The sequence below is a fragment of the Toxotes jaculatrix genome, chromosome 8 (genome assembly GCF_017976425.1).
Source record: "Toxotes jaculatrix isolate fToxJac2 chromosome 8, fToxJac2.pri, whole genome shotgun sequence".
In the NCBI taxonomy this organism is placed as follows: domain Eukaryota; kingdom Metazoa; phylum Chordata; class Actinopteri; family Toxotidae; genus Toxotes; species Toxotes jaculatrix.
This window is the reverse complement of record NC_054401.1, coordinates 522,501-542,194: the sequence shown is the minus strand read 5'-3', so window position 1 is coordinate 542,194 and position 19,694 is coordinate 522,501. Positions and strand designations below refer to the sequence as shown.

The window sequence follows — 19,694 nt, the reverse complement described above, 5'->3', positions numbered from 1 at the left end:
CCAAGCTTCTTTGTGTTTAGTGTAAATTAGTAAATGAAAAAGACAGAGAACATGTTTAATGTGAGAATCGACGTTAACACTGTGCTAACCAGCTCAGTCAGGACCAGGTTTATCTGCTGGTAACCTGATGATGGAGGAGATAACATAACTCAGCCTCATCAGAAGCTGTGCTGTGCTTCAGAGTCTGATAAACCCTCAGACTCTGTACGTTATTCAAGCCGCTCAGGTTTCATGTATCACCTGTGTCTGTAATGAATATCTCAAACTGCAGCTCATTAGATTCCAATAAAACCAACGAACTCACTTTGAATTTAAGTTTAGTGACAGAGAGAAGCTGTAAAAGAAGAGAACAGTTACTGGAGCTTCATCAGAGCTGCAGGGAAGAACCCGATCAGCCCAGCAGAGACATGCAGCCTCAAATATCACATTTCAACCTCAGTAATAACCAACTGACAGGAAGTCAGCTGACCTCTGCTGTTAACTGGCTGAAAGATGCTTGGTTACACAGCGAGCAGCTTTTTAAAGTGCACAAACTCTGAACCTCCTCCAGCTTTCATCGAAAATCTTCCATAGTGCATCAGAACAGCAGATTAACAGAAGCTGCAGACGTTTAGACTGATGGGAAAATAAGGTCAGAGCGAAGGAATCAAGAACTCATCCCTAATATTAAAGTAATTAAAGTCTGGAGGCTACATGTCGGCTACAGATACCAGTAACACACAGTAACACTCAGTAACACACAGTAACACACAGATAACACTCAGTAACACACAGATAACACACAGTAACACAGTAACACACAGTAACACACAGATAACACACAGATAACACACAGTAACACAGTAACACACAGTAACACTCAGTAACACACAGTAACACTCAGTAACACACAGATAACACACAGTAACACTCAGTAACACACAGTAACACACAGTAACACTCAGTAACACACAGATAACACACAGTAACACAGTAACACACAGTAACACACAGTAACACACAGATAACACACAGTAACACACAGTAACACAGTAACACACAGTAACACACAGATAACACACAGTAACACACAGATAACACACAGTAACACTCAGTAACACACAGATAACACACAGTAACACTCAGTAACACACAGATAACACACAGTAACACAGTAACACACAGTAACACACAGATAACACACAGTAACACACAGATAACACACAGTAACACTCAGTAACACACAGATAACACACAGTAACACAGTAACACACAGTAACACACAGATAACACACAGTAACACAGTAACACACAGTAACACACAGATAACACACAGTAACACACAGATAACACACAGTAACACTCAGTAACACAGTAACAGTAACACACAGATAACACACAGTAACACACAGTAACACTCAGATAACACTCAGTAACACTCAGTAACACACAGTAACACACAGTAACACTCAGTAACACACAGTAACACACAGTAACACTCAGTAACACTCAGTAACACACAGTAACCCTCAGTAACACACAGTAACACTCAGTAACACACAGTAACACACAGTAACACTCAGTAACACACAGTAACACTCAGTAACACACAGTAACACACAGTAACACACAGTAACACTCAGTAACACACAGTAACACTCAGTAACACACAGTAACACTCAGTAACACACAGTAACACACAGTAACACTCAGTAACACACAGTAACACACAGTAACACTCAGTAACACTCAGTAACACACAGTAACACTCAGTAACACACAGTAACACTCAGTAACACACAGTAACACTCAGTAACACACAGTAACACACAGTAACACACAGTAACACTCAGTAACACTCAGTAACACACAGTAACACTCAGTAACACACAGTAACACTCAGTAACACACAGTAACACAGTAACACACAGTAACACTCAGTAACACACAGTAACACTCAGTAACACACAGTAACACACAGTAACACTCAGATAACACACAGATAACACACAGTAACACACAGTAACACACAGATAACACACAGTAACACTCAGTAACACACAGTAACACACAGTAACACTCAGTAACACACAGTAACACACAGTAACACTCAGTAACACACAGTAACACACAGTAACACACAGATAACACACAGTAACACAGTAACACACAGTAACACACAGAGACACACAGTAACACACAGTAACACACACTAACACACAGTAACACACAGATAACACACAGTAACACACAGTAACACTCAGTAACACACAGTAACACTCAGTAACACACAGAGACATGCGATCATGTGACTGTCTGCATCGGCTGGTTTTGTACTGAACACACTGAATGTAGGTCTGACCGTGATGCCTTCACTGACTGTTACATTTGAATGGTGATCCGACCACTGAGCTAACAAACGAAGTGACCAGTGAGCAGCAGAAGAATCTGATCCGTTTGTGTGTTCGGCCTCTGTCCTCTGACGGTCACATGTCGTCACGTCTGAGCTGAAGGACGCAGGTCATCACCTGCAGCGTCGTCCCTCAGGTGAGCAGCTAAAGCTGAGCAGACGTTGTGTTTTCATGGATTGTGCGTTGTGGTAACTCACACTGTGACTCACACTTAATCCTCCTTTCTGCATTAACACAACCTGCGACTTTTCTTCTCACGCTGCACGGATCATGTGACCGACCACAGCACTGAAGCTGCGGTTGGTTTGGTCGAGTTGCCTCCAACATGTTCCCGCAGTGTTTCGGGTCAAACGAGTTCTCTGCTGACACTCACCGACTCTGAGCGTTGTGTTGCCTCGTGTTGCGTTCGCTGTGACAGCTTCTTTATGTTCAGCCGGTGAAATCTCTCTGTGGATCTTTTGTCCCAGTGACAGAGTTAATGGCCTGTTTTCACCCGTCTCCTCCTCCTCTTGAACCCGTCACGCCTCCGAGCAGAAAGCCCAGTTGTTTAATTACTGCTGCTGCTGTTTGGGAATCACTGAGGATGTTGAGACAGATGGAAAATTCACTTCCCTTCCTTCTACTCTCACAGGGTTAGACAACAAACAGCACAGTGTAACACACTCTCACTGGGAGCTGATACATTCAAACACAATGACTCTGTCGTGTGTTGAATAGGATTCATATTCAACACTTAAAGTATTAAAGTGGTTGTTTTCTTCGCCTCCCTCCTGAAATCAGAACATCTTTAGGGACAAACTGTTTACGTTAAAGTGCTTAGAAAAACTGAAAATCTGAAACAGTTCCATGGCAACTGGGGAGCGCCATCTGCAGAGGAAGACGATGGGATGTGATTGAAAGCACAGGAAGCAAATCAAAGTGTGATGGAAATATTCTTAGTGAATAAATCTGACGTACAAGAAGCACGAAGAGAACTAACAAATGTCAGGTTTCCATCGTCTGAGCTTCGACCGCAGCTCTTTGAATCAGCTCCTCTTCTTCTGCAGCGGTTTAATGGCAGCAACTGAGAATCAGCTCCACCTGCTGTTTATCTCCATCCACTAATGAACCAATACTGGCATAACAGTTGTGAAGTATCAAGCATTAATTCACATTTTCTTGTCCGATTTTTCATAAAATCCGGTAAAACTTTTCCCTGCGTCTGGATGGAAACCTGGTTAAAGTGAGACGAAGCTCAGGTGTAACCGACAACATTAAAGGCCCAGGTCTATTTAAGCTGAGCTCACTGACCTCATGCAACACGCTCAGGCACTCAGGGGTTACTGATAAAACTTTTATTATCATCAGTTTGTCATTGTTTTGCACACAATACTGCATGTTAACACAACGAGAAGTCATGTGACTCAACACCTGGCCTCCATCTTTTCTCTCTCTGCTCAACAGAATAAAAAAGTGCCTGTAATAAATAATCAATCACTAAATTATCAATACAAAGATGTCATTGCACTGTGATATTTCTATTTATCCCAGGATCGGGACTTAGAGGACGTGGTTGGAGCGAAAGTCATCTGGACTACATTGCATAGCCTGGTGCCACTGCAGCTCGGATCAGGATGTTGAACAAAATAATGAGATCAAGGATACAAATGGCTAAAATGAGTTTTCTGTTCACAGCGTCTGAGCTCAGAAACTCGGACATCCAGGAGGAGCTTGGAGTAGCTGCTCCTTCATGTTGGAGGTGGTCCAGGCATCTGATCACCTCCTTTGGGTTTCTGGGAACATCCAAATGGGACAAGAGCCCAGAAGAAATATACAGGGCGAGGAGCTTTGACACCCAGAGAGACTCCACTGCTGTTCTACCATAGGAGCTAGAGAAGGGTGTCCAGGGATCTGGTTGAAGATTCTTCCTGGAAGCCTCCCTGTGGAGGTTTTTTCCCAACAGCCTTCCCAGAAGGTGATCTGCAGCAAACCCAAGGTTTCCTTTATTTTTCTAAAAGTTGCCAGGGAATTTTCCCAGATGTTGAGGGATAAGGAGTTCAGGGCTACCTTACCTCACAGAAAATCGATGGATGGTTGGGTTGTGAAGCAGGATTCAAAAGTGGCATTTGAGCAAATTGTAGAATTTTAGAAAGTAGTTTGTGAACGTTTTTTTTAAACTACCACTAAATGTCTAAAAACAAACAAAAACAAGAAAAGTAGACTGAAAGAAAGAGAAATAATTCAAACACAAAAAGATCAGGTGTTGTGGCACAATGACCAAAATCTATCACCATAATCTAGAAATCTTTCCAAAGATACTTAGGTTGTGCTTTTAAATCTACTCACACATTTTCGTTTACATGTGAACATGCTTGAGAGTAGAACAGCCCCATCAGTGGGCACATTGTAAACGTCAGTATTACTCATATTACTCACTACCAGGAAACACAAACCACAAGGACTGAGGAGTCCTGCATGGAGATTTGCATGCAAAACAACAGTTCATGCATCTGCCTCGCCTTTAGGAAAAAACAGTAGAGGATGCAGACGTCTGTGAAGGCAGCTCGCTTGTTCATGTGACAGAGAGCCAAAATGCTTAACAACATACGAACCTTACGAAATTTAGCAAAATCTCGATAAACTCTTATAAAAACAAACCAGAAGGGGGCGGGGGGACAGGGGGTCCATACATTCCTTCAGCGACTGTTTCCCCGCCTGTCATGCTGTCTGCAGGGAAGCAGCGTTTGGATTGGTCAGTGTTTGTGTGCTTTTCATATCCGTTGAACACACCTGAACGTTACAATCTACTCAGCCTTTGTCGGCCCTGCATGCACAACGGATGCTAAAGGTGCTACAGTTAGCATTTTCTGACGTGGAGCTGGAGATGAGATGAAGTCAGGGTACTGAGTTCTTTTCATCCTGCTGTTCCTCATTTCTCATGAACGTGAGATCATTGGTAATGCGTAGTGCTGGGAGCTTGGTGACATAGCAGCTACTTGACAGTGGCTGGTGAGCTGAACACGAACATGCATCACGACGGTAGCTTATTTGCTATCAGTTAGCTAATCACTAGACAGCAAATTAGCTAGCCTGGTTGCTAACTGGACAAAAAGTTATCACAGTTTATTCATGGGACTCGGTTCCATGTGGTCGCTGTCGTGACCATTTCCCATCAACACCACAAACACACATCAGCTCTGGAGACTTTGCATCAGTGGTAGATTCCACTGAAATGAATGAATTTCGGTGTGAAACGACCCCCCCAACAGGCTTCTTGTAGCCTTGTGTGAACACATCAGAGTCTAAAAGAGCCATTTCCTCATGGTAAAATGCTGCATGTAGCACCTTTAACATCCACACTAACAAAGAACAAAATACAGTAAACATTTTCCTAAGTCCAGCAGAGGTTGCTCTGTCTGGGGGCAGCCATGGTGGCGGCGCTCAGGGGCCAAATGGCCTGGAAGACTGGTACTCGCTGGGCACTTTGGGCTTGATGCCCTTGCTGTTGTAGTAGTCAACCACCTGGTTGGGCACTTCTGCAAGCACGCTCTTAGCCAGAGCAGCTGGAGACGCCTGAAGAGGAGGAGACGGAGGAAACATCAGTCGTTCTGTTCATCATTTCATCGTAGCTCTGTCTTCCAACTCTTCTGTATACGTAACATATACCTTTCATATATGCTCATAATCATACACATAATGTACTGCAGATGATGTGGTCTATACGTTTTTGTTCTGTAATGAAGATGGTAGTTTCAAACCACAGACAGCAGCAGCCCGTCAGTCAGAGCTGCTCGTCTCTGCCTCGTTCTGCTGCTGTCAAATGAAAACTGCTTCCTTTTGGGGCTAAAGACAGAAACTCTCATTCATCACACAGATTAAACCCGGGAGGGGAAATATATCCAGCGTCTGTTCCAAACTGGGAAGATAAATCGCCACAGTACTGTACAGACTGTAACCTTCACTTGTTAAAGACTGAAAATTCATTTGTGAGAAATAAAAAATTTCCTGCTGAAGATGAGCTGGCAGATTGCCACCCCAGCTTCTTCTTAAAGGCTGAAAGCTAATTTCTACACTAACATCATACGCTCTCATCTCGTCGTCCTCCTCTTCCAATATCACGGTTTGAAACACTCTTTCTGCTCCTCTCTTCTCGGCTTATTGTTTTCCTGTCACTTTACAGTCATCCAGTTATTTTTGGGTCACACAAAGTTATATATACACGCTCACAGTATCATTTTCTATCAGATTTTTCTAATTAACACACCATCTGGTGCCAGGATTTAGTTCTTATTTTTGTTTTTAGTTTGTGAGCAGCAGAGGCGGTAAAAACAGCCAAATGTGTTTGTAATATTCACAGGGCACTGTTCCAAACAACATTACTAAGTGCTTTACAACAAAATGACAACAGATTGAAACATGAATAAAACCCCAAACAGATAAACAAAGAGAAGTGATGATGGGAAGTGAAGCTAATGCTAATTTCCTGGATTTAAACCAAGGATGCAAACCACAGCCTCACAGTGATGTTGGTGTTCTCAACTGTTTTGTAGACAAATCTCAACTTTAGCAATATTTAGTTGGAGAAAGTTGTTAAACAACATATGAAAGACACCACAGCGTACATGCAGGTTAGGTGGATAAACCAGGTGTGAGCTGAATAATGAGACCCAGAGAAATTAGTGTTAATAAGATGATGGCCCTAAAATCAGCCTTGGGAAACTCCTCCGGCAGCAGAAATGGTTAAATATGACGAGTCTTTATTTTATGAGTTTATTTTATTAGACATGCTTTACTTCACTCACATGTTTGAAGTTACGGAAGGGGACAAACTGGACAATGTCCCGGAGGACGGGCTCTCCTTTGGGCGATCGCAGGATCCCGTCATCGCCATCCAGCATCTGCATGTCACTAAAGTCGGCGTTCCCGACCCCAACGATGATGACAGACATGGGGAGGTGGGACGCCTGGACGATGGCCTCCCTTGTGTCAGCCATGTCGGTGATGACGCCGTCCGTCAGGATCAGCAGGATGAAGTATTGCTGGAAGAGTGAATATCAAGAAGTTCACTCTTCAGTCACTTGGTAGATCTAACTCCAGTTCCGTCTCAGGCCTCTTTCAAGACTTGCAATGGCAGTGTTTTGTTGTCTGTCCTAAAACTTTCAGGAAGCGCTGAGGACCATAAACTAACCCCTGTTATGTATACATGTATTTCCTTTAGTCTGTCATCTTCCATGTGTGAGAGGCAGCCAGCAGCAGGCTGTGGTTTGATCAAGCAGCTTAGGAATGAATTAGTCTGCTCTCACCATGGCCTCTTTGGTGTGGACCTCCTGTGAGGCGGAGTTGGCGACCTTCTGGATGATGGGGGCGATGTTGGTGGGACCGTAGAGCTGCAGCTTGGGGAGGCAGGCCTGGTAGGCCTCCACCACGCCCTGGATACCTGACAGGACACAGACACTGAAATCTCACTCAGTGTCAGGAGGTGCAGGCACCACACTGTGCTTTTCTACATAAAAATAACCAGGAGAGAGAAAATGTTCCACCAGAGATTTGTTAGTGAATCCAGGAGACTGGGAATTGGATCCCAGATTGGACTCTGGCTATCAGAGCTGGTCCCTGGAGAGAAGCATAGTAAAACCAACACGAGACACGAGCAGTGAGAGGACGATTCAGAAAACTCCAGAGGACAAGTTCACTCTGTCTCTCTGTGTTCAGAGGCGTCCCAGCAGTGATGCGATTTAATGTCTGAAGGTCACTGAGAACACCACCTCCTTTACACACACACACCACCTCCTTTACACACACACACACACACACACACACACCACCTCCTTTACACACACACACACACACACACACCACCTCCTTTACACACACACACCACCTCCTTTACACACACACACACACTCAGCCTTAATTAAGAGTATTGGCACTGAAGTGTCTGTCTGAGCTGATCAGTGACCTTTAACAGCCAAGAGGGCGAGAGACATTCAGCTAAACAGAGTCTGCCTCTCTCTGACCCAGTGGGGTGGGGGGTGGGGTGGGGGCATGTCTGAAGAGCCATCAGCTGATCAGACCTCAGCTCTGATCAACACGATCGATACAGAGGCAGTGATCAGGAGAGAAGCAGGAGGAATGTTCTGTTTCTCAACATGTTTACATTTCTATAAATGTTTAATGAATTTGAATGATAAAAAACTTTTATTCAAATTTGAATCTTAATAAATCTGGTCAGACAGGAAAAGACGGTTGCTCGTTCATTTCTGCCTGAGGTGGAAAGATACGCTCAAACATCGAAAGTATGATTTTCAGCATTTTGATTGAATAAAATATGAAATATTAAACAGTAAAGTGACGGCAGCAGTAGGAAACATTCTGAATGTGAATTAGCATTTTAATAATATATCAAACAAAAAAAGCCTCGTCTTCATAACAACACCACAGTTTCTCAGAAAACGACAACTCTGCGGTCTGGTTTGTTGAGTTCTGAGGTTTTAGGTGTTGAACTGTTTTTTCACCCAATAAAAATCGGAAACGCCCACATTTTCTCTCAGGTCACCAAACTGTGGAGATCTGGGGACAGTGTGAAAGTATCAGCTGCTGCTTCCCACAGAACGCCAACCGATGGGCGTCCAGGTGCTTTTATTTTGTTTTTTTAGAGAAACAGTTTACATTAGCAGACACCTGCTCATTTTCTAATGTTTTAAAGTGGTAACAGATTGTTTTCAAGCTGGAACATACGGAGAATGAACTGAGAGCTGAGGTTCGCAGGAAAGTGTCTCTTTTCCTTGGAAGAAACGAAATGAGTTTCTGTACCTGAGCAGGACTCACCTGAGAAGTCGTCATTAGAGGCTTCAGATCGATGGAGCTGCTTCGACCTGCAGCCTCGTCATCGAACCGCGTCTCATTTCAAAGAGTTTCCTCCGCACTCGGACTTCTGAGGCTCACTATCACATATTTGAGCCATTCTCTTATTTTTCAAAGAGAGCAGGAAATCAAAGCACCTACCTGCACACTCCGGATTCTCCTCATTAAAATTCACCGCAAAGTCGTGAGAGACCTGGAGAGGAGGGGTGAGGATGGGGGGGTGAGGATGGGAGGGTGAGGATGGGGGGGTAGGTACAGGAACAGGAAGCCTGTTTGATCTCTGCATAAACAAAATAAAGCCACAGAAAGAATTTCAGCAAAAAAGAAAACAGTTCTCTCTCTTCTTCTCTTCACCTTCACCCCTCTTCTCTCCCTCTCCCTCCCCCACAGGTGAAGCTGGACACTGAGCTGTACATCACATCATTCACTCAGTGACTGATGCTGCATTCACTTCACACTGGAAAAACCAAAGCCAGGGTTTGAATGTGTCACTTCAAACTGACCTCAGACCAGTGGACACACAGCTTCCTACAGATGTCTGCAGCTGATTTGAGGAGCAGATGAAACGCTGAAGTAAAACACTGATTTTTCATGTGTACTGTGGTGATTGTTATTTTTGAATTCTGAGGCTCATAAGCTTCATTTTAAATAAACAACAGTCTGAGTTTCTGAATCACTGCAGATCTTACTGCTGCTTTGGCAGCTGTGTTTCAGTGTGAGAGCTATGAATCAATCATTGATCATCTTTCAGATGTGTGATTGAGAGATCACTGCGCTGACGGTTTACTCACAGGACGAGTTCACAGTGTGGCCACTATAAATATCCAAAGCTGTGAGTAATGACAGCTGCTCAGTGATGCCACACAGTCTGTACTCCTGCTCCTCTTCCTCCTCCTCTTCTCTCTCTCTTCACACTGACAGGTATCAGCATTCAAACAGATGTTTGTGTGTGTGGTTGTGTGTGGTTGTGTGTGTGTGTGTGTGTGTGTGTGTGTGTGTGTGCACGCGTGACTGTATAAAACAGAATCAGACGTGCACATGTATCGGTTATAAGAATGGTATGAATGTAATGGCTATAAATCTGTTATAAATGTGATGATGATGAAAATGCTGTAACTCATCGCCTGGTTAATTCATGGTTATAACAAACTTACTTCATTTTAATTACCTGTAAAGTTTCTGTTAATTCGTTGTTTTATTAAAAACAGGACTGGAAGGAGTAAAAACGTGCTTTGATTTGCAGATCGGGGTTATTGTAATCCATTGCTCTGTGTTTGATTGCTAAAGTCTCACGCGGCCAGCGGAGAGAGACACGCAGCTCGCGCTCATTCATCACAACACGGAAGTCGCTTGTGTGTCGTTCCTGTTATCCTCCGCTTTTACAGGTAAGAGTGAAGGTTTCAGCAGGTGTAATGGTGTATATCAGTGTGAGGAGTCGGCAGGCAGTAACGTAGAATGTGTAAGATTATATAACGTCTGCTGAATGTAAACCGTTGTTGTGTTAGCCTGTTTGCTAGCAGTGTCAGTGCGGTAGCAACATGACGCAGCTTTATATGTCGGTGTTTCTCTAGTTTAGATTTTTTTTCTTTTTAATGACAGCGTGGCGTTATTTTTCACAGCTCTGTCATCACCTTAAAAAGACAACAACTGTTCAACTTCTAAGAGGAAGTTTTACCTGAAACTCAACTGGAGACTGAAACTATTTTTAAGTGTTTAGACACTTGAATGAAGATAATTTTAGAATATGATGTGAATGCAGCATCAGACAGGCAGCCGCTGGGCGCCGCATGGCATCATGGGAAGGGAACTGAAGGGGTATGGTTCAACCAGCAGCACCCTGAGGCGAAGAGGAGGAGGCGGGCTGGTAATCACCGGCATCTGACCGGGTCCGCCTCACCTCTCCAGGCTTCCTCCACTGACAGAGAGCATGCTGGGAGGAATGGCGAGCAGAGCAGTTAAATTACCTTGTAGTCAGGGGGGATCTGAGCGCCGAAGCCAAAGGCCGGGAACATTTTGTCACTGGAAGAAAAAAAAAAAGGTGATAAGTCTGCAGGTAAAAATGGAAAAGAGAGGCTGCAGGAGGTTTGTGATTGGCTGTCAGCGGGAGTTAACAAGCTCATTCAGACTGCTGCTACTTCAACACAAAGCAAAGAAATTACTCCTGATTGGCTGTGGGAGTGTCTGTGAAGCTGAGTGATTACTTCCTGCTCCGCTGATCCAGACACAACGGAGAGAAGGGAAGAAGAGTGATAGAACAAAACTACATGAGGAGGAGGAGGGAGAGGAAGATGAAGAGGAAGACCACAGTCTGGAGCTGTTTCTCAGTTGAAATTTTGCAGTTTATCTTCTGCTGAGTCTTAATGTTCCTGACAGGTTGTGGGTTTGTGCAGAAGTCAGTCAGTCAGTGTGTGTTTGGATGCAGATAAAAGAGCCTGTGTGAGACAGAAAGTGAAGCCCGGAGAGTTTTAAAGGCTCGACTGAAAGAAGGACACTGAAGGAGACAAAAATGAGACATGTTCGATATGAATTCAGAGAGCTGCACTCTGACATCTGGAGTTTGACTCATTTTCCTTCATCATTTCTTCTGAATAAAACATTTAGTCAGTACTGGAACAGAAGACGGTGAGAATACAGCGATCTGATTGGCCGCTGAGTCGGACCCACCTGTCGTAGTCCTGGCAGATCTCTCCCACTGCCACCAGAGCCTTCAGGTACTCGTTGGGTTGGTACGGGTGGATGTAGTGCAGAGAGCAGCTGTTACGAGGATCTCCGTTAGAGGCCGTGAAGTCGATGGCTACCTGGAGAGACGACGACCAATCAGAGAGGAGAACCAGTCACAGACAGCAACCAATAAGAGACCAGATCACAGAGAACAGCTGAGAGAACCTTTCACATTTTCAGATGTCTGAGTTGTTTTCAGCTTCACCACATTTTCACTTTCAGATTTCTTGTGTTTGCTGTGGCTCAGTTTCTGCTGATCAGCTGCTGCAGTTCAGTTCTACTGTCTCTCACAGTGTCTCAGTCTGTGGCACATTACAGCTTTATGTTCTCTGTTTTTAACACTGGACATTTACACTAAAGGTGATTAAACATTTACAGTGAATGGAGATGAATCCAAATCCACTTCAGGAAAGCTGGATGTGGAAGATCAGTGTGTGGACGGAGTCTCTGGCTCTGTAAGGAGAGAAACGTCTTCTCCACTCAGTCGACTCTGAACTTAAACAACCTGCAGTCTGATTTCACACAGACGGAGTTTCCTCTGGAGACGACCTGAACAAACAAACAGCTGATTCGACACACCGCCGCAGAGAAAAACTCTCTGCAGCTTCTTCTTCAGTTCTTCATGCTGAGTGAGTCCGGACCCTCCTGGGCTCTGAATCCTCCCCACGTGATTCCACATGTTCCTGAGCACCTCTGAGAACAGGATCGTTTTCTCCTGACTGATGCAACATTTAAACATTTAAAGGACGAGACCTGAGCTGCTGTGTCCTGCTGCTCAGGTCTGGACTGTCCTTCAGGAGACAGGGACCAGCAGGACTTCCTGGGTTGATTCTGTATTTTAATAAAAGGCATCAGCACTCACTCGCGCTCTGAAGGAAGCAGAGACGCGTGTGCATGGAAATAATGAGGAAAATGAAGAGCTGCGTACCGTTTCCTGTCAGTCAGAGCTCAGAGGAAACTTCACACTCGAACACGTTTCTGTGGAGAAATGAAACTAAAGGAGAACTTCGGTTCCCGGCCCGGTGCACGATCAGATCGGTTTAACTGGTCGGACCCCTGTGAGCGCTGCTGGTTTTAACTGGGACACTGAGGCTGCTGAGCGTGTCGCCAAGGTAACTGTTTCCATGGTGACGTCAGAGATACTGAGAACACAGGCCATGTTTTCTCCTGACAAAACGTGAAGCAGGACGATGACCTGAATATGACCTGTGTGTGTGCGTGTGTGTGTGTGAGTGTGTCTCTGTGTGTGTGTGAGTGTGTGTGTGTGTGTGTGTGTCTCTGTGTGCGTGTGTGCATGTGTGTGTGTGTGTGTGTGTCTGTGTGTGTGCGTGTGTGCATGTGTGTGTGTGTGTGTCTGTGTGTGTGCGTGTGTGCGTGTGTGTCTGTGTGTGTGTGTGTGTGTGTGCGTGTGTGTGTGTGTGTGTGTCTCTGTGTGTGTGTGTGTGTGTGTCTGTGTGTGTGTGTGCGTGTGTGCATGTGTGTGTGTGTGTGTGTGTGTCTGTGTGCGTGTGTGTGTGTGTGTGTGTGTCTCTGTGTGTGTGTGCGTGTGTGTGTATGTGTCTCTGTGTGAGTGTGTGTGTGTCTCTGTGTGTGTGTGTGTGTGTGTGTGTCTCTGTGTGTGCGTGTGTGTGTGTGTGTGTGTGTGTGTGTGTGCGTGTGTGTGTGTGTCTGTGTGCGTGTGTGTGTGTGTGTGTGTGTCTCTGTGTGTGTGTGCGTGTGTGTGTATGTGTCTCTGTGTGAGTGTGTGTGTGTCTCTGTGTGTGTGTGTGTGTGTGTGTGTCTCTGTGTGTGCGTGTGTGTGTGTGTGTCTCTGTGTGTGTCTCTGTGTGTGTGTGTATCTGTGTGTGTGTGTGTCCTCACTGTAAACTGGATCTGACAGCCTCCCATGATGTAATCCAGGAAGGAGTGCATCTTGATGATCTGCAGACAAAAAAAAAACATTAATATTTGAAGGTTGTTCAGACAGAGCCCTGATCAGCTGTTTGTTTACCAGCTGACTGATAACATCCAATCACATTCATTCAGGTGTGAACCTGACAGAGGTTTCACCTGAACACCTGTTTCTCAGCTTAAAGGACCATGTCGCCAGTTTTACACAAGAAGATCAGTTGACTGGTCTGACGTGGGACGTGTGGTTACCTGTGACGGACTATTTCAGCGTCTCTGCCTACAGTTCCTCACGCCAGAGGAGGGAAACCTTCCCTCCTCTGGCGTGATGAAGCGTCAGAGGCTGTTTTCAAGCCTCAGAAACTGAAATGATCAGAATCTAAACTGAAATTGTTCCAACAAGTGAAAGTGAAGGAGTCTGATTCATTACACAGAGTCCTGCTGATTACACGTTGAAATGGGTTAATTATCATGTGCAGATCTCACACTCAGCTCGTTCCCAGCATGCACTGAGCTGTGAACAGCAGTTTTCTTTTTTCTTCTGGTCTAAATATTAGGGACTGTAAAGGCGCTGTGATTTGGGGCTGTTTAAATCATTTCCTGTCGACATACAGTACGAGCAGGACGTTTGACTGTGGAATAAGAGTCAGAACAGGCCCAGCAGATCACATGACCACATGAGAATGCGGTGACGCAAACAGCCACTATCTAAGGCACTGAAAAGATGAACGGGGCCCCTGCCTGTGCTCGGGGCCCCTGCCGCCCTGACTGTGGCCCTGCTGCTCTGACAGAATGGGATCAGAGTGAATCTTTGTCTCTGAGAGCCGTGAAACTACCTGCAGCTGGATTATCATTAAGCATCAGCTGATGTAAGGAGGGCAGAGCCGCGGCTGAGGATGGATGGAGTGCACTTCGTTAGTGATCGACCTGCAGACCTCGTTCTCATTCTGTCATCTCAGCACTAACTCTGCTGCTGCTCCTGAAAAAACATTTCACACTCACACTCCTCATCCATCGAGTGTGAATGATCTCGCCGCCGTCAGAGCGGCGCAGTAATTTGTTTCCGTGTTGTGCTACACCTCATCCTGCGTCGCTCTTTTCAAACGGCCGTTAACTGGCTTTGAAGCGGGAACTCTTCACGCGTCGAGTGTCATCGGGCTAAATGTTATCTGGCTTTCAATCGGCGGCAAGATTCCCCAGACTCCCCTCGCTCGGCGTCTGAGCGCCGTTCAGCATCGTCTGGCAGGAAATGTCAGGTTAGTCAGGCTGCTCAGCGCTACATAATTGGTTCCTCTAACAGCCTGTCAGCCAGACGCCAGCACCAGCCCCCAGAAAAACAAGAAGAGCACGGAGGAAAAGCGTCACCTCTACTGGAAAAAGGAGGTTTGTCAGGCTTTGGTTTAATGTTTAAAACCCAGATTTAAAAAGACACGAACGTGTCCGTCACCTTGCACTGGTTCAGAATCACAATCCCAGAGTTCTTGTAGTTCTTCTTCTTGACTTTGTATTTGGGATTAATGCATGGCCACTGCACCTGCAACACACAAACAGCTGATTGTACTCAGGCCCTCAGCCTCAGAAACAAACATCTCAGGGAACAGCACAGGAACAGGTCGGTACAGCATGAACGAAAAGGTGGAGGAACAAAGGCTGGATCCACACCCACAGACAGGTCTACAGGAAGACGGAGCAGAGAGGTCTGTTGTGGCACTCGTTCATGGAAAGATGAAAACATGAATGATTTTCAAACATTTAAAAAATCCTTCATTTCAGGCCCAAAGAGGCTTCGCTGTCTGAGGCTGCTGGATCAGAGCAGCAGGAGGATGAGCTGATGGAAGGAGCTGCAGTCGACGCTCAGACGCGTCAGTCGCTTTCACTTACTGTGTTTTTTCCACTGTTTATTTTAATTGTTATTTTCACCGTCAGAAGCTGGAGACAAACAACATCTCGTGTCAGCCTGTGTATTTTTGTAAATACCACAGAAATCTTGGAATCCTGAATCGAACGATGGAAACGTGGAGAACGTGGTGGAGAACGTGGTGGAGAACGTGGTGGAGAACGCGGTGGAGAACGCGGTGGAGAACGTGGTGGAGAACGCGGTGGAGAACCTGACGTTCCTGTCACTCTGATGTGTTGATGTGAGGAAGGTTCAGCCTCCTGATGTTTCCTCTCTTCATGCTTCATGTTCGTCAGCCGGAGAAAAGGAGAAACCTTCTGCTTTAGTTTTTCATGCACCAACTGAAAAAGCAGAATGAAAACAGGTGGAAAGAACAGAGGGAACAGCAGGTTCCACAGATTCACAGACTCAGCCAGGCCTCGCACACCTGTGCACACCTGTGCTCACCTGTGCACGCCACCTAACTGAATGGAAAGTGGGACAAAGATGATGCAGAGTTGTGAGTCACATGCTCCGTTTCATCATCATCATGGTTTCTGCTGCTCTCAGCTCTGGACTGGTTCTCCTCTTATTTAGCCGACAGGTATTCCACGTTGTTTTTGTTCAGCATGAAAAACCACCGGGACCTGCTCCATTTACCCGCTGCATGTTACCCATGGGGCAGATAATCCATCACTACCGCCCCCCCCCCCCCCCCCCCCCCCCCACAGCCACAAGGACTACGTACGGCTGTAGCTGTCCTCTACCTGGCTTCACTACACAGGTGATGTAAAAGGCTGAATGTCTCACACCTTCTGTTCTAATCATTGTCCTTGAACACATCACAGAGGAATTACAGCTGCTCCTCACCCCCTCACCTCGTCACCCCTCACCCCCTCACCCCTCACCCCCTTAGTTTAATACTGTAATACTAAACCAACAATATGAATATAGTGCCCAGAGTTTACAGTGGCGTTAGTTATTTTCCACAGTGAAGTGAAGCTTCCTGAACCTGCCTGTGGACACAGAGGTCTCCGAGCAGGAGACGATCCTTCAGCCCAAACAAGGCCGCTGAGGATTCACTCTGACTCCATTACATGAGCCCGTGGAGGCCAGGTGACACTCAGCAGCTCCGACTCTATTTGCGTCCGGAGAGATGGATGGATGCTGGAGGATGGAGGAGGATGAACGGAGAGCTCTCTGCTCTCTGGAGGCTTCAGCTCAGAGGGATTGTGGTTTTGGCGTTGCCGGCCGGGAGCAGCCTGTCAGCTGTGGAAGGAGGCCAATGAATAAAAACTGCACGGAGGAGGAGAGGGGAGGTTTCCCAGCAGGACTCCACACACCGCCCTCACTGCTTCCTGTGGAGGGGGTGACGCTGCTCTACTCCTCTGCCGGAGAACGGCAGGATGAGGAGGAGTTTCCAGCCTGGTCCGATCAGATTCAACAGTAGCTGGGATCAGTGAAACACAGAGACCTCAGTTAGAAAGGAGCTCATCTTCACAGTGAGGAGAATAAACTGAGCAGCAGGTACATTAATGGCTTCACTCGTCATGTTCGAGTGTTTCCAGCCTCCTCGTGCAGAGGATGGATTTTATTTCCTTCCTCCTGAGTGAAGGAGGCAAAGCTCTCAGAAGGTGGACGGGTTAATGAAACCTGTGGTGTCTTTCATTACACTGGAAACATTCGTCTCATCGCTGATAATGAGACAGCTGAGAGAGACAGAGCTGAGGAATCCACGACTCTCAGACTCTGTGTGTGTGTGTGTGTGTGTGTGTGTGTGTGTGTGTGTGTCCTCAGGCTGTGTGTTGTCGTCTTCAGGGAATTTCCTGAGAAAACACACAACCTGAGCGTTTGGAAACAGCAGTGTAAACGGACGGGAGCATTTTAATTAGTGGCTGCTTCATGTCCGTCCAATAGCGTTTCCTTTGGACAGCTGTGTCTTCATTAGCTCTGTCTCTGCCGCCGCCGTCCAGGGTAATTACATCACACCGTCTGTCTAAATAAACCCTTCCGCGTTATGGCCCCAAAGCTGCATGTTTAAAGGGCAGTATCGCTGCTAATTGGCACTTTCACGGAACCTGGAGCTGAAGGACCAAACGGAGATCAGGTGGTTTCTGGTTAAACCTGCGGAGGTCAAACACCTGAGGAGCTTTCACTGCTGCTGATCTCTGACCAGTCTGAGCAGAAGGTGAGATTCTGGTTAATGTTACAGAGCGATCGGCGCCGTCGTGGTTAAAAGAAGCAAACTGGTTAAAGGTTCCACGCCGAGCTCCCAGCAACCAGCTGCCACAGCGGCTCAGAGGACTGAGGTCCAAAAGCAAAGGCAGGACGGATCAGCTGCTGTTTGACAACATGTGAGACACAATGACTGAGACGCTTCTGAAATACAACCTGCCAGCCGCCATGTTTCCTCCTGTGTGTCACAGTGTGTGTGTCAGCGTGTGTGTCAGCGTGTCACTCAGTCTGACTCTCCTCAGCCATTAAACTGACTGTGAGGCAGAGTGAGCAGATTCCCAGATCAACAAACACAACAACACAACAATCACACAAAAGCTTCGAACAAGTTCGTGTAATACAAACTGAATCTGCTGCATCTGTTCAAACAACATTCAAACCTTCATCAGTCACATGGAGGATTTTCATCCACGAGGAATCCTGAGAGGAAAACACGAGGAAAAGCTGCTGTACGCTGCGTACATGAAGAGAGGAAAGGTCACGTCCTCCATCACGTCCTCCATCACGTCCTCCATCACGTCCTCCATCACATACTCCATCACGTCCTCCATGTTTCCATCGTCTGAGCTTCGACTGCAGCTCTGTCTGTGGACCATGTCCTGACAGCTCATCTCAGAGTGTGGTTCAGTCTGAACACACTTTGCTGCAGTGATCTTGCACAGCGATCAGCCACATCATCACCTGAGCCTGATCTTAAACCCACTCAGCACCTGAAGGACAAACCGTGGGTGGACCGTGAGTGATGGAACAAAATGGCGGGAGCTCAGTGAGTCTCCGTCCTGACCTGTCTTCCATCGATGGCTCCTCTCATCTCTTTGAACGTGGCCTCAAATTCACCAATGTAGTCGTGTTTCCCGTTGGAGTCCCAGTCCCACACGGTGCACTGAGTGGACAAAAAAACAGAAACACCTCAGGAAACCATGAGCCGAAATCACATGATCAAAAACACCTGAACTGAAGCAGGAACTTTTAAATCAAAACAGAACAACGTGACGCTGATTGTAACATGTTAAACATGTGTGGTGTGGCGGCAGCGTGTGGTGTGGCGGCAGCTTGTGGCGGCAGCGTGTCGTGTGGCGGCAGCGTGTGGTGTGGCGTGGCGGCAGCGTGTGGCGTGGCGGCAGTGTGTGGTGACAGTGTGTGGCGGCAGCGTGTGGCGTGGTGACAGTGTGTGGCGGCAGCGTGTGGCGTGGCGGCAGCGTGTGGTGTGGCGGCAGCGTGTGGTGTGGCGTGGCGGCAGCGTGTGGCGTGGCGGCAGTGTGTGGTGACAGTGTGTGGCGGCAGCGTGTGGTGTGGTGTGGCGGCAGCGTGTGGTGTGGTGTGGCGGCAGCGTGTGGCGTGGCGGCAGCGCGGCTGTTCTTTGGTATTAACATGAAAAGTCACTACATCACTTCTGTTGATCTGAAATAAAAATGAAAATATGTCGAAGCTGAGTTAAACTACACTGCAGGAGCCTCTGTCCATGTGATGAGTCCTCCCACTGGAACCAGTGGACAGCTCTGACTGGCAACACTGGGACCAGTTCCAGCAACAGAGAGGGAATAAATCACAGGGAGGACTGAATCCAGGACAGTTTGACAGAGCTCATGAAAAATAGATCGGAGGACGTGAAGAAGAACGTCTGACAGTGTCAGAGCGAGAGAGGAGGACCACGATCTCATGAATTTACACAAGGCACACACACACGCACGCACACACACACACACGCACGCACGCACGCACACACACACACACGCACGCAC

The 19,694-nt window shown here is 46.6% G+C and overlaps 1 protein-coding gene across 1 annotated transcript in view; it reads right to left on the bottom strand.

The window, feature by feature from the left end:
• Positions 1 to 3,810: 3,810 nt before the first annotated feature.
• The window catches only part of cpne4a (copine IVa), a 29,982-nt gene continuing 14,098 nt past the window's right edge, over positions 3,811 to 19,694 (bottom strand). Inside the window, exons 9-17 of the mRNA XM_041044904.1 lie at positions 18,737 to 18,835; positions 15,289 to 15,375; positions 13,815 to 13,874; positions 11,898 to 12,031; positions 11,198 to 11,252; positions 9,375 to 9,426; positions 7,673 to 7,806; positions 7,172 to 7,408; positions 3,811 to 5,942 (exon numbers count right to left, since the gene is read on the bottom strand). Of these exons, the coding sequence (XP_040900838.1) occupies positions 5,811 to 5,942; positions 7,172 to 7,408; positions 7,673 to 7,806; positions 9,375 to 9,426; positions 11,198 to 11,252; positions 11,898 to 12,031; positions 13,815 to 13,874; positions 15,289 to 15,375; positions 18,737 to 18,835 (990 nt within the window). The 3' untranslated portion in view covers positions 3,811 to 5,810. The remainder of the gene's footprint in view (positions 5,943 to 7,171; positions 7,409 to 7,672; positions 7,807 to 9,374; positions 9,427 to 11,197; positions 11,253 to 11,897; positions 12,032 to 13,814; positions 13,875 to 15,288; positions 15,376 to 18,736; positions 18,836 to 19,694) is intronic.